This window comes from Hemitrygon akajei, chromosome 12 (genome assembly GCF_048418815.1).
Source record: "Hemitrygon akajei chromosome 12, sHemAka1.3, whole genome shotgun sequence".
Lineage (NCBI taxonomy): Eukaryota > Metazoa > Chordata > Chondrichthyes > Myliobatiformes > Dasyatidae > Hemitrygon > Hemitrygon akajei.
This window is the reverse complement of record NC_133135.1, coordinates 40,379,198-40,391,766: the sequence shown is the minus strand read 5'-3', so window position 1 is coordinate 40,391,766 and position 12,569 is coordinate 40,379,198. Positions and strand designations below refer to the sequence as shown.

Sequence of the window (12,569 nt, the reverse complement as noted above, 5' to 3'; positions counted from 1 at the left end):
TATTAATGCATGATAATCATTGATGGTAAAACTAGGTGTTGACATTTGTAATAATGAATCCCAGAATGTGATTTTTATAATGGTAGTGTTTTTGCATGTGATCCTCATAATGACTCTCAAGAGGTCCTGAGAATGTGTTTCCATTTCCAACTGGATGATATACAGGTGTTCCCTCCCCCCCTTTACAAAGGCAGAGCGTTCCTATGAAACCTTTCTTAAGCCAAAATGGCATAAAGTGAAGAACCATTAATCTATATGGGAAAAATTTCTGTAAAAGTGAAAATCCTCTTTGTAATGCGAAAACAGGTTACTAATGTAGGTCTTTTGTAAAAGTGAAGCGGACATTTGTAAAGCGGGGGACATCTGTATCTGCTTTGTAATAGTGGAGTAAGTAAATGGAACTGATATATGGAACTATGGAACTACATAGTTCAGGGACAAAAGGTCACAGATTTTAAAAATCTGGGTGGAAGGTGAACTCAGAATGTAGTGATCCACTACTCACTCCTCATAGACCTTGTTGCTACAGAGCCCATCAGTACATTTACGAGAGGCATTTGAGAGAAGATCATTTGCAGGACGATGAGGAAGTGGAAGGAAATGGGACTGATGGGAGTGCTCTGCCAGAAGTTAGCGTGCACTGTGGGCTCATGATGCCAAGCAACATTTTCAGGAGCATCCAATGTGCTAAATACTTACATTTTTCATTAAATGTGATGTTCCCTAGGTTTACACCATTGACAGATTCAGTTTGAAGTTGGTTTTGATTGGCTGGGCAGCTCTGAATGTCTTTGTGGAGTCAGGCAATGAAAGGGCCCCAAATGTGGATTCTGGAGTGGTTCAGGTAAATAATATCCAATGCACAGAATGAGATAGAAGTTTACAGAATTAAATATTATTGTGGTTTATTGCCATTCTACTAATAAAATCATTACATATAAAATCTTATTATTGTCCAATATGTTTTGATGGGAAGGGCAGAATGATCCAGTCTATAGATGTTACTTTTATTTCCCTGTTCCTAGTTCCCTCTTCAATCTCTTCCACATGATCTTAACTGCATTTTACAGGAGCACCATTGAGAGCATCCTGACAAGTTGCATCTCCACCTGGTATGGGAGCAGTCAACCAGAAATCCCTACAAAGGACTGTGAGAAGAGCTGAGAGGATCATAGGGGTCTTGCTACTATCCATTAGGGACACTTACCAGGAGTGCTATGTACGCAGGGCACTTAGTATTATTAAGGATCCCACCCATCCATCCAACATCCTCTTTGACTTTCTACCATCAGGCAGGAGACTCCAATGCATAAAAACAACAACAGTCAGGATGCGAAACGGTTGCCTCCCCAGGTCATTGGGCTTCTGAGCTCCCTGCCACAATGTATTCAGAGTATCTCTGATTAATCTGTTCTGTACCTTACAATATTTAACATCAATGCACTTTAGTTTGTTATTTATGTGTGATTCATCTGTAGATTTTATCTTTACCTTCATATAAGTTATCGTGTGTTATGTGTACTACTGTGCTTTACACCCTGGTTTAGAGAAATGTTGTCTAGTTTCTATATAATTTTATGGTATATATGTTATATTCATGTGTATAGTTAAATGACTGTAGACTTGACTTGAGCTGTTCATTAAAAGATTATTTGCTAAATTATTTATGTAATCTCTTCCACCCTACCTCTTCTCTCTCTCTCTCTCCCATTTCTACTAGCCTTTGAAGTTAAGCATTGGGCTTCCAAAAAGAAACAACCAGTGGGCACTGGATACTAATAGCCAGTGCACACTCCAGTGCTTGAGCTCTAATAATATTCAGCAAAACAAGTCCAGTTCCATTCGACCATTGCAGAGCAATAATAAAACATGTAGTGCTACTATATTAATGCTCCTTTCACCTTCTTATCCTTTAACTTTGAACAAAGGAGCTTTCTTGTCCTCCTTTGTATTTGTACCTTGCACGGATTGTTTATTGTGCTAATTTTACAATGCTACCAAGTACTGTACTATAATGATTTTGGCCTGACTCCATGTCTTTTGGCTGAATAAAACAGAGGCATTCAAATCATGTGGCTTTGAACATGAATAGTGAATGTCAAGTACTATTTGACAATGCAGATCTTCGGTGCTCCAGGTGATGCTCAATGTATGTCTTTGAAAAAGTGTTACAGGACTGTAGACCTGATTGGTCGACATAAAGTTTGAGTGCACCATTTTCTGCTGGTGGCATTAAGTCTCCCCAGTCCTGTTCAACCTGTAATTTTTTTTTGTCAACGATCATCACAATAAAAACATTTCTGTGCAGAGAAAATTTCATTAATCTTGGTGACAGTCTTGTGGGGAAAACCAAATTCTTGATCATTAATCTGAATTGTTATTCACAAATGGGTCTACACACCACAGAGCTATTTCACACAAGCATTTTGAAGGTTATTCGACTATTTATCACTAAAAGTTATCCTTCAAATTTAATGGCTTTCATAGCAATAAATCTGTATAATTGAAGGGAGTGAATTAATAGAACCTCAATTAGCTTTGATGGAAACAGATCTCATCTGTTTACTGTTGAGATGCAGAGGGGGAAGATAACAGTACTCTCAATACAAATATTGCCTGAGCTTTCTTTGAGAGATGCAGGAAAGTCAGAATTGTGTACACTATTTAATTTTGTGTGAAAACCAATCAAACATGTATAAACAAGGTTATATTCATATGTTCAAGTGCTTTATGCACAAATAAGATTAACTGCACAATCCTGATATACCTGACCTCAGCAGATTTCACAGATTAAAATGGAAAACTGACACTGAAAAACTTCAGTAAAACCAACATTGCTCCATTTGTATACATTAGTTACTCAAAGTTCATTTTTATATTTCACTTTTGCTATCTTCCGTATCATGATTTTTTTTCATGTTTTTATTTTTTTTTTTACTTTGGAAATCCAGCTGATCTTTCCCAATTTTATCCCCCTGATGTGACAGATCTCACTAAACGAAGGTGCGCACCAGCTGCGGTTGTACTATGATGGACCTGACCCAGATAAGCCATTATCAGTCAATGCTGTTACAGTAGGAAGGTGAGTCTCGTTTCAGTGCTTCAAAGTGTTGCAATGGCAACATGAGTATGAAACAGACACAAAACGCTGGAGGAACTCAGCAGGTCGGGCAGCATCTATGGAGAGGAATAAAGATATGGCATTTCAGGCCAAGACCCTTCATGAGTTCTGATGCTTCATGCACCCATGCTGAGCTCATCAATTTCATCAACTTTGCCTCCAACTTCCTCTCTGCCCCTAAATTCACTTGGTCCATTTCTGACACCTCTCTTCCCTTTCTTGATCTCTCTGTCTTCATCTCTGGAGACTAACTGCCTACTGACATCTTTTATAAACCTGCTGATTCCCACAGCTATCTCGACTATACCTCTTCCCACCCCATCTCCTGTAAAAAATGCTATTCCCTTTTCTCAGTTTAGGGATGTATCGCCAAAAACATCTTTACCTCCCCCCTCCCAACTTTCTGCTTTTCACTCCCTCCGTGATTCCCTTGTTCATTCGTCCCTCCTGGAACATATCTCTGTGAGCGACAAGAAATGCTATATCTGCCCATTTGCCTTCTCCCTTAACTCCATTCAAGGCCCCAAATAGGCCCAAGTAACACTTCACCTGTAAATGTGTTGAGGTTTTCTATTGTATCCTATGCTCCTGATGTGGCCTTTCTACATTGGTGAGACCTGACATAAATTGGGGACCGCTTTGTCGAGCATCACTGCTCCATCTGCAAACCATTGTAACTCCCATCCCCATTCTTGGAGCAACACCTCATATTTTGTCTAGGTAGCCTCCAACCTATGACATGAACATCAATTTTTCCTTACAGTATTTTTTCCCTCTCCCTTCCCTCTTCTTCTATTCCTCACTCTGGCCTCTTACCTCTTCTCATCTGCCTATCACGTCCCTTGGTGACCCTCCTTCTTCTTTTTCTCCCATGACCCACTCTCCTCTCCTATCAGATTCAGTTTTCTATAGCCCTTCACTTTTCCCACCCATTTGGCCTCACCTATAACCTTCTGGCTGGTCCTCCTTCTCCTCCACTCACCTTTTTATTTTAGTGTCTTCCCCCTAACTTTCCAGTCCTGAAGAAGGGTCTCGACCCGAAACGTTGACTATTTACACGTATTCATTTCCATAGATGCTGCCTGACCTGCTGAGTCCCTCCATCATTTTCTGTTTGTTGCTCTGGATTTCCAGCATCTGCAGAATCTCTTGTGTTAAGGAAAGGGTATTGTTATGATCTTGCTGTTGAAATTTGTATTTGTGTTCTTAAGTGCAATGGAGACACAATAAATGTTTTGATGGGATTTGGAATTGGAAATATTGTCACAGGTACTGAGATGAAGTATAATCCTTTTCTTGCATACAGTTCATGCAGATAAGATGATTACACAGAGCATTGAGGTAGAATAAGGTAAAACAATAACAATGTAGAATAAAGTGCAACAATGATAGAAAAAAGTGCACTGCAGGAAAAACAATAAAGAGCAAATCATAATGGGGTAGATTGTAAGGTCAGGAGTCCTATTTACCATGTTTAATAGTTTTATATCAGTGGGGTAGAAACCTGGTGGTACGTGATTTCAGGAGTTTGAATCTTCTGCCTGATGGAAGAGAGGTGAAAAGAGAATGTCCAGGGTAAGTGGGAAGTCTTTGATTATATTTTACGGATGCAGTGAGAAGTATAGACAGAGTCTATAGAGGAGAGTCTGGTTTCTGTGATGTGCCGAGCTACGTCAACACTATCTGCAGTTTATTGTAGTCAGGCGTAGAACAGTTGCTATACCAAGTTGTTCTGCGTCTAGATAGGATGCTCTCTATGGTACATCGATAAAAATTGGTGAGGATCAACAGTGACATGCCAAATTTCTTTAGCCTTCCGAAGAAATAGAAGCATTGGTCAGTTTTCTTGGCTGTGACATGTACGTGATTGGAGCACAGGGTAGGCCTTTGGTGATGTAGGAAATAATTAAGTATATTTATGATAACTCTGAAATTAGGATTGAGGGAAGCATATATGTAGTTACTCCTCAAAGCATAAAGAGAAATGAGAAAGATTCTTGATTAGAGAGAGCCTTGATATGGGGTTTGAAAGTATTGATCAGTGGAAAGATCACAAATAGAACTAGCAATCGGATAGTTATTTTTCAAAGAGCAAACACATGCATGATAGCGCTGAACCAACACTATCACCTCTAGAAGGCCACATCCAAACACATTTTCTTTCCTTTTAGGAACATTCCATGTGCTACATTACTGGTGAGATTGGTGAAGGTACAAACTGACAAGAACCTCCAAGTTTTTGAGAGAGACAAGGTACCCAAAAGTGAATGGATTAAACTTGGTCTTTTCCAGCCAAGGCCAAACTATGAAGATAAAGTATACTATTCAGATAAGGCCAGACCAACCACAGGTGAAAATGATCTGTACAATGCCATGGTTAACAGGTAAGACAGCTGAAAATTCTTTATATTTTAAGATAAGACATTCTTACTATATATGACAGTAATTTGGAAGTGGATTAATTGTGGTTATTTTACACATTTGCATTCTGATATTTAAAATCAATAAAGTAAGTTTTTAGGTTAGTCTTCAAAAATTATCTGATTTATCTCTCTGTAAGTATGTGTTAATTTGTATTATTGTGTTTCTTTGCCTTGTGAATTATAGGAATGTTTTATTCAAAAAAGAATGATATAAATTTAGTGACAGGTATTAAACTATATAATTATTATACTGAGTACTACTGACTTCAATGGATCATTGAAGTTCAGTGCACATTTGGTACATATAACAATGCAGCCAGGGACTTTATACTCTGATCCCTATTATTGCAAAAATAGATAAATTGTCAGATGTAATTAAATTTTCTGTTGCCATTCTCACTTTTCAAAGTCAGTCAAGCTCTTTTCTGGCTTCAATAACAGTGCCCGATCTTACTTTTTCTCCTTTGTATTAATGTGATTTAAAAAAATACTAAGGCTTATGAAGGTGCATTTATCCCAGATTAGGGCTGATAAGGTTGCAACAAGTCATGATTGTACTTTCTGTCAGATTCTAGTTCTGTTGATTGAGTTCCAACTTCATCAATGTTTGGAGCTACCTAGCAATGAGGAAATTGACCTAGGCATAAAAAAAATAGTGCAGATCCAATCAGCTAATTACTGCCTATTGTGAGACATCAGTAAAATGATGAAATCGAGAAGCCAACAACCTGCTTAGTCAGACCCAATCTGAAATTTGTCACGACCACCCAGCACTTGATCTCGTAACAACCTTGACCCAAATAAGAGCAAGGGACCGAATTCCACAAGTGAGGTGAAAGTGATTGCTCTTGACATCAAGGCAGTCTTTGGAACTTTGTGGCATCAAGGTAAAATAAGCAATATGAGGAGAGAAATGCAATGGCTGGAATCAGACTTTGCGCAAAGGAAGATGGTTGTTGGAACTCTGAGGGCCCAGGACATCACTGCAAGAATTCATCACTGATCTTTGTCCAACAGTAAGGTTAGAAAAGGAGATGAACGATGTTCATTCTGATTTACGACTGAATTGATTAGAGGTACAAGTGACTGCAGATGCTGCCATCAGCTTGAGGAACTCTGAGTCAGGCAGCAACTGTGAAGGCAAAAGGGATAGTGGACATTTTGATTTTTTTACACAATTAATCAGTTCACCCCTACATACAAATAGATCTAGACAATTTTTCAGTTTAGTTAAGTGGCAAATAACATTTATATCAAGAAAGTGCTATGCAATGACTCTCCCTCAATAAGACTTTATAAAGGACTGATGAGGCCTCAGTTGGAGTATTATGACCAGTTTTAGATAGATAGATAGATAGATACTTTATTCATCCCCATGGGGAAATTCACCTTTTTTCCAATGTCCCATACACTTGTTGTAGCAGAACTAATTACATACAATACTTAACTCAGTAAAGAATATGATATGCATCTAGATCACTATCTCAAAAAGCATTAATAATAGCTTTTAAAAAGTTCTTAAGTCCTGGCGGTTGAATTGTAAAGCCTAATGGCATTGGGGAGTATTGACCTCTTCATCCTGTCTGAGGAGCATTGCATCGATAGTAACCTGTCGCTGAAACTGCTTCTCTGTCTCTGGATGGTGCTATGTAGAGGATGTTTTAGGGCCCATTATCTTAGAAATGATGTGCTGAAACTGAAAAGGGGTCAAAGGAGGTTCACAAAAATGATTTGAGGATTGAATGGCTTGTCATATGAAGAGCATTTAATGGCTCTGGGACTGTATTCACTAGAATTCAGAAGAATGGGGGGAGACCTAATTGAAATCTACTGAATTGTGAAAGGCCATGACAGAGTGGATGTGGAGAGGATGTTTCCTTTGGTGGGAGAATCTAAGACCAGAGGACACAGCTTCAAGATAGAGGGGCATCCTTCTAGAACAGAGATGAGGAGGAATTTCTTTAGCCAGAGAGTGGGGAATCTGTGGAATTTATCTTTATGTATATTTAAGGCAGAGGTTGATAGATTTTTGATTGGTCAAGGGATGAAGGGATGAGAGGAAAAATGGATTAGCCATGATGAAATGGTGGCACATAAACAATGGGCCAAATGGCCTTTATGGTCTTATTAATGGGAGTATAACCATCTACGTTTGCTTTTCCCATGAGCAGTTTCTAATGTATCTACCTCTACCACTACTCCTGGCAACCCATTCCATACACCCACAACTCCGAGTAAAAAAACCTTATTTCTGACATTCTGCCTATACCTTCCTCAAATCATCCTAAAATTATGCCTCCTCATATCAGCTAATTCCACCCCAGGGAAAAGTCTCTGGCTATCCACTCTATCTATACCTCTTATAATTTCGTACACCTCTCACCTTCCTACCCTCCAGAGACAAAAAGCACTAGGTTGCTCAGTCTTTCCTCATGAGGCATGCTCTCTAATCCTGGCAGTATTCTGGTAAATATCCTCTGCACGCTCCCTAAACTTTCCACGTCCTTCCTATAACAAGGAGACCAGAAGACAATACTCTAAATGTGATGTAACCAGAGTTTTATAGAGCTTGTTATCAACTCATGCAGAAACTTGGAGGAATCTATGGATGCGGACCCCAAGATCCCTCAGTTTCTTCACACTATTAAGAATCTTGCCATTAACCCTTTAATCTGCCCTCGAGTTAGATCTTACAAAGTGTATCACTTCACATTTTTCTGGATTGAACTCCATCTGCTACTTCTCTTCCCAGCTCTGCATCCTTTCAATGTCCCATTGTAACCTGCAAATACCTTCTGCACTTTCCACAACATTTCATGTCACATCTGCAAACTTACTAGCCCACCCTTCCACTTTCTCCTCCAAGTTATTTGTAAAAATCACAGAGCATATCACACTCCATCAACTACCACCCTTTGCCTTCTCTGGCCAAGCCAATTCCAAATCCATGCAGGCAAGTTTCAATGGATCCTATGCTTCATGATTTTTTGGAGTCCATCATGGGGAACCTTGTCAAACATCTTACTAAAGTCCATATACACCACATCCACTGCTCTACCTTTATCAATTTGTTTTATCACTTCCTTGAAGAATTCAATCAGTTTCATGCCAGATGAACTGCTCCTCTCAAAGCCATGCTGACTATCCTTAATCAGACTATGCTTCTCCAAATGCTTGTAAATCTTGTCTCCAAGAATCCTGTCCAATAGTTTGCATACTACTGAATAATACTCACTGGTCTATAATCCCAAGATTATTCCTATTAACTTTCTTGAACAAAGGAGTAACATTTGCCACCCTCCAATCTTCTGGTCCTACTGTGGCCAGTGAGGATGTAAAAATCGTCACCATAAATCAGCAAACTCTTCCCTTGCTTCTTGTAGTAACCTGGAGTATATTGGAGAAATGTAGAAATCTTGCTGTCTGGAAAAGTTTATAGGCTTTGGAATAGAATAGTTATCTTAATTCTCAGTTCTGATAAAGCTTCTGTATCCAAATATTAACCAACTTGAATTTCAGATTTTCAGCTTTTATATTTTCCTAATGCCTAGATTTCGGAGTTGAGTGGTGTGAAACTTTTTAAGGAATTACTTGGAGCATTATGACTTCTTTGCTTCTCCCTGTATGCATCCTTTGCTGTCATAGAAACTGATTCCTGGTTTGTCTACATTCAAAGCATTGAATTAAATTGTTTTCTGTTTTCCCCTTCAAAGATTTTCCTTTGTGACACTTGTTTTTTTTTCCAAGATCTTTTATTTCAGTCCGAGAAATGGTTCCATTGATAGCTGGCAGCAAAGAACAAGACTTTAGGACAGATATTGAACTACAAAATTGGATTCATATGAAACTTTCAAAACAGGTGGATGATAAGCCGTTGGCTTTTAACTTGACTTATGTAAGCAGATACCTCACTACATATGGCATAAAGGTGTGGTAAGACAAATTAACTAAAGTTATTAATCTTTTATCAATAGAAAATAGTAAAAAGTATGGAACTTTTGTAGAAAAATAATTATATACCATGCTTGCCTTAAACATCCCATTAGGCATATTCCATTTTGAGCCTTAAGCACTTTGTGAGGCCCCCTTCACAAGATTCTTTTCTGCTTGACTGCAATTAGTGCAATGAATTTTATGATCAATACTTACAAGTGCTGCTAGACAAACCAATGGTTTTTAAAAACACCACTGGAAGGTGCCACTTAAAGGGTAAATTTTTTTTTCACATTTTTTACTTTGAATCTTAGCTCCATACTAAATTTGCACACCACTAACATTCTGCCAGTTGCAATCTCTATTTGGGCAGTTTAACAAATAACGATGAGTTGGAACACAGGAAGGAGGTGGAGAGCTTAGTGATATGGTGTTATGACAAGTGTTCTCTCATTGTCAACAAAAGAGTTGGTCATTGACCTCAGAAAGGGGGTGGTGATCCTGCTCCTGTTTATATCAACAGTGTTGAGGTTGAGAGGGTTAAGAGCTTCAATTTCCTAGGTGTGAACTTCATCGATAGCTTGTTCATGGCCATGAAAGCTCACTAAAGCCTCCACTTCCTCAGGAGGTTAGGGAAATCTGGTATGCCCCTCTCATCTCTTACCAATTTCTATTGATGCACCTCAGAAAGCATTCTGCCTGGATGCAAAGTGACATGGTATAGCAACCTGCTCTGCAAGAAACTACAGAGCTGTGGACACAGCTTAGCACATCACAGGAACCAGCCTCCCTTCTATGTACTCTGTCTACGCTTCTCAACGTCTCAGTAAAGCAGCCAGCATATAATCAAAGACCTCACCCAACCCAGATGTTCTCTCTTCTCTCCTCTCCCATCCAACTGAAGATACAAAAGCCTGAAAGCACACACAACCAGGCTCAAGGACAGTTTCTTATTCCACTGTTATCAGACTCTTGAATAGAACTCTTTTCTGATAAGATGGGCTCTTGGCCTCACAAACTGCTTCATTATGATTTGGCACTTTAACATTTACTTGCATTGTACTTTCTCTGTAGTTTTCACATTTTATTCTGCATTGTTATTGATTTACCTTATTCTAGCTCAATGTACTGTGCAATGATTTGATCTGAGTAAACAGTATGAAAGGCAAGCTTGGCGCTGCATCTTAGTACGTGTAATAATAGTAAGCCAATACCAAATGCCAATAACAGACTTGGTTGACATCTAGAGCATTTGTTTTTGCTGTGGCTCCTTACTGCTGAATGCCTCTTGGAAACTACCAGACCCCACTGAGCATTGTAAACAAATTGCATCCTAAGGCCCAACTTGACATGTCCTATACATGACAAGTTAGGTTCATGCAATGTGTACATTGAGATTGTACCCCAACTTGGCTATGGTCTTATTAGTGTACTGATTTATTTTAAACTGACTTCTATATTTTGACTTTTACAGCTATCCCTTCTTTAGATAGAAATGTTTAGTTAAAGAACATTAGTATTCAATTTGTCCAGCTGTGGTATACTGGAACTACAGGAATCCCCATGAATTGGTCAGCTCTGCAGTGTTTGGGACTAGATTTAAGGGCAGCCAACAGTCCATAAGGAATGTGGTGGTTGGTGCCAGGTCATGTGCTGGTACTATTTGGCCTCCCTGGTATCCAAGATACTCAAAAGTAACACAGCGCTTTGCTTCAAATCCTGTCTCACTGGCTGTTTATTGTACTGTAATATATGGTTCAGTGCCAATCAAAAGTATTTTCACTTTTCAGATCTGAATAGTTTTGTCATTTGAGCATACTGTAAAATCCCATCTCCTGCTCACAGTATCTGAAGTTGCCTGGTTTTCACATCTGGTTTAAGCTTATTCAAACAGAAACAAAATATTTCCATTTCATTCCAGGCTCAATGAGACCATTCAGTCACAGAGCATGGAAACAAATCCTTTGACCGGCTGAGGTTTTGTTAGCCCTCAAGCATGTATTTGCATTAATCCCACACTGATCTCATTTTATTCTCACCGCATTCTCATCTACATTCCCTCCCGATTCTACCAGTCATCCGCACTCTAGGGGTAATTATAGTGGCCAAATAACCTACCCTGTAGGAGGAAACAACATCACTCAGAAAACGTGACTCACAGGGAGAATGCGCAGAGCCACATGGATAGAAAAATAGATTCTGATTTTGGATCCCCTTATTTCAATATCTTTCCAAATTTATATGCTTGTAGTTTATTTATCTCTCTTGCTTTATTTTGCAGTTATCTGTGGACAGAGCCAATAATTTACCCTGGGATAGCTTCACATTAGCTCACACATCATTCAATCCACCAGGCGCTTACTATTACGGCAGTCCATGGGCAAAATATGATCGCCCAACGTTCATAGACAATGTAGATTTTAACAGCCTGCAAAAGTGCCCAGTATGGTTGGATAATTTTAAGGTAATATGCATTCAGCTTCAACAGTTGCATGGTAGATTATATCTGACTGCATATTTTACAACCTGGAGCTAATAATAGTCATGCTGAGTTGCTACTTCACTCTTCTTATTAAACAAATGTATTTAATCATCTATAAATACATAAACATGTTGGCACATGGCCTAGTGGGCAAGGCATCAGACTAGTAACCTGAAGGTCACTGGTTCAAGCTTCAGCTGAGGCAGCGTGTTTGTGTCCTTGAGCAAGGCACTTAACAACACACTGCTCTGCGACGTCACCAGTGCCAAGCTGCATGGGTCCTAGTGCCCTTCCCTTGGACAACATCGATGGCGTGGAGAGGGGAACGCCTGCAGCTTGGGCAACTGCCGGTCTCCCATACAAACCTGCCCAGGCCTGCGCCCTGGAAACTCCAGGCGCAGATCCATGGTCTCTCGAGACCGACGGATGCCACCACCAAATACATAAATAGGCCAGTGATGGAATTCACATGATTATCAATTCAATAATGTACTTAACAAGATTAGTTTGATATTGTTAGGACATCTTGCTCTTCTTTTCAAACTGGTACTATATGATATGGAAATTAATACTAATAAATGTAAATGACTAAGACTTCATGTCAAATCAG

General features: G+C 39.2%; 1 protein-coding gene across 1 annotated transcript in view; it reads left to right on the top strand.

Annotated features, from left to right (window-relative positions):
- LOC140736622 (uncharacterized) overlaps window positions 1-12,569 on the top strand; it is a 38,387-nt gene that overhangs the window by 12,343 nt on the left and 13,475 nt on the right. The window contains exons 4-8 of the mRNA XM_073062442.1: window positions 728-844; window positions 2,988-3,082; window positions 5,293-5,505; window positions 9,292-9,472; window positions 11,759-11,941. Of these exons, the coding sequence (XP_072918543.1) occupies window positions 728-844; window positions 2,988-3,082; window positions 5,293-5,505; window positions 9,292-9,472; window positions 11,759-11,941 (789 nt within the window). The remainder of the gene's footprint in view (window positions 1-727; window positions 845-2,987; window positions 3,083-5,292; window positions 5,506-9,291; window positions 9,473-11,758; window positions 11,942-12,569) is intronic.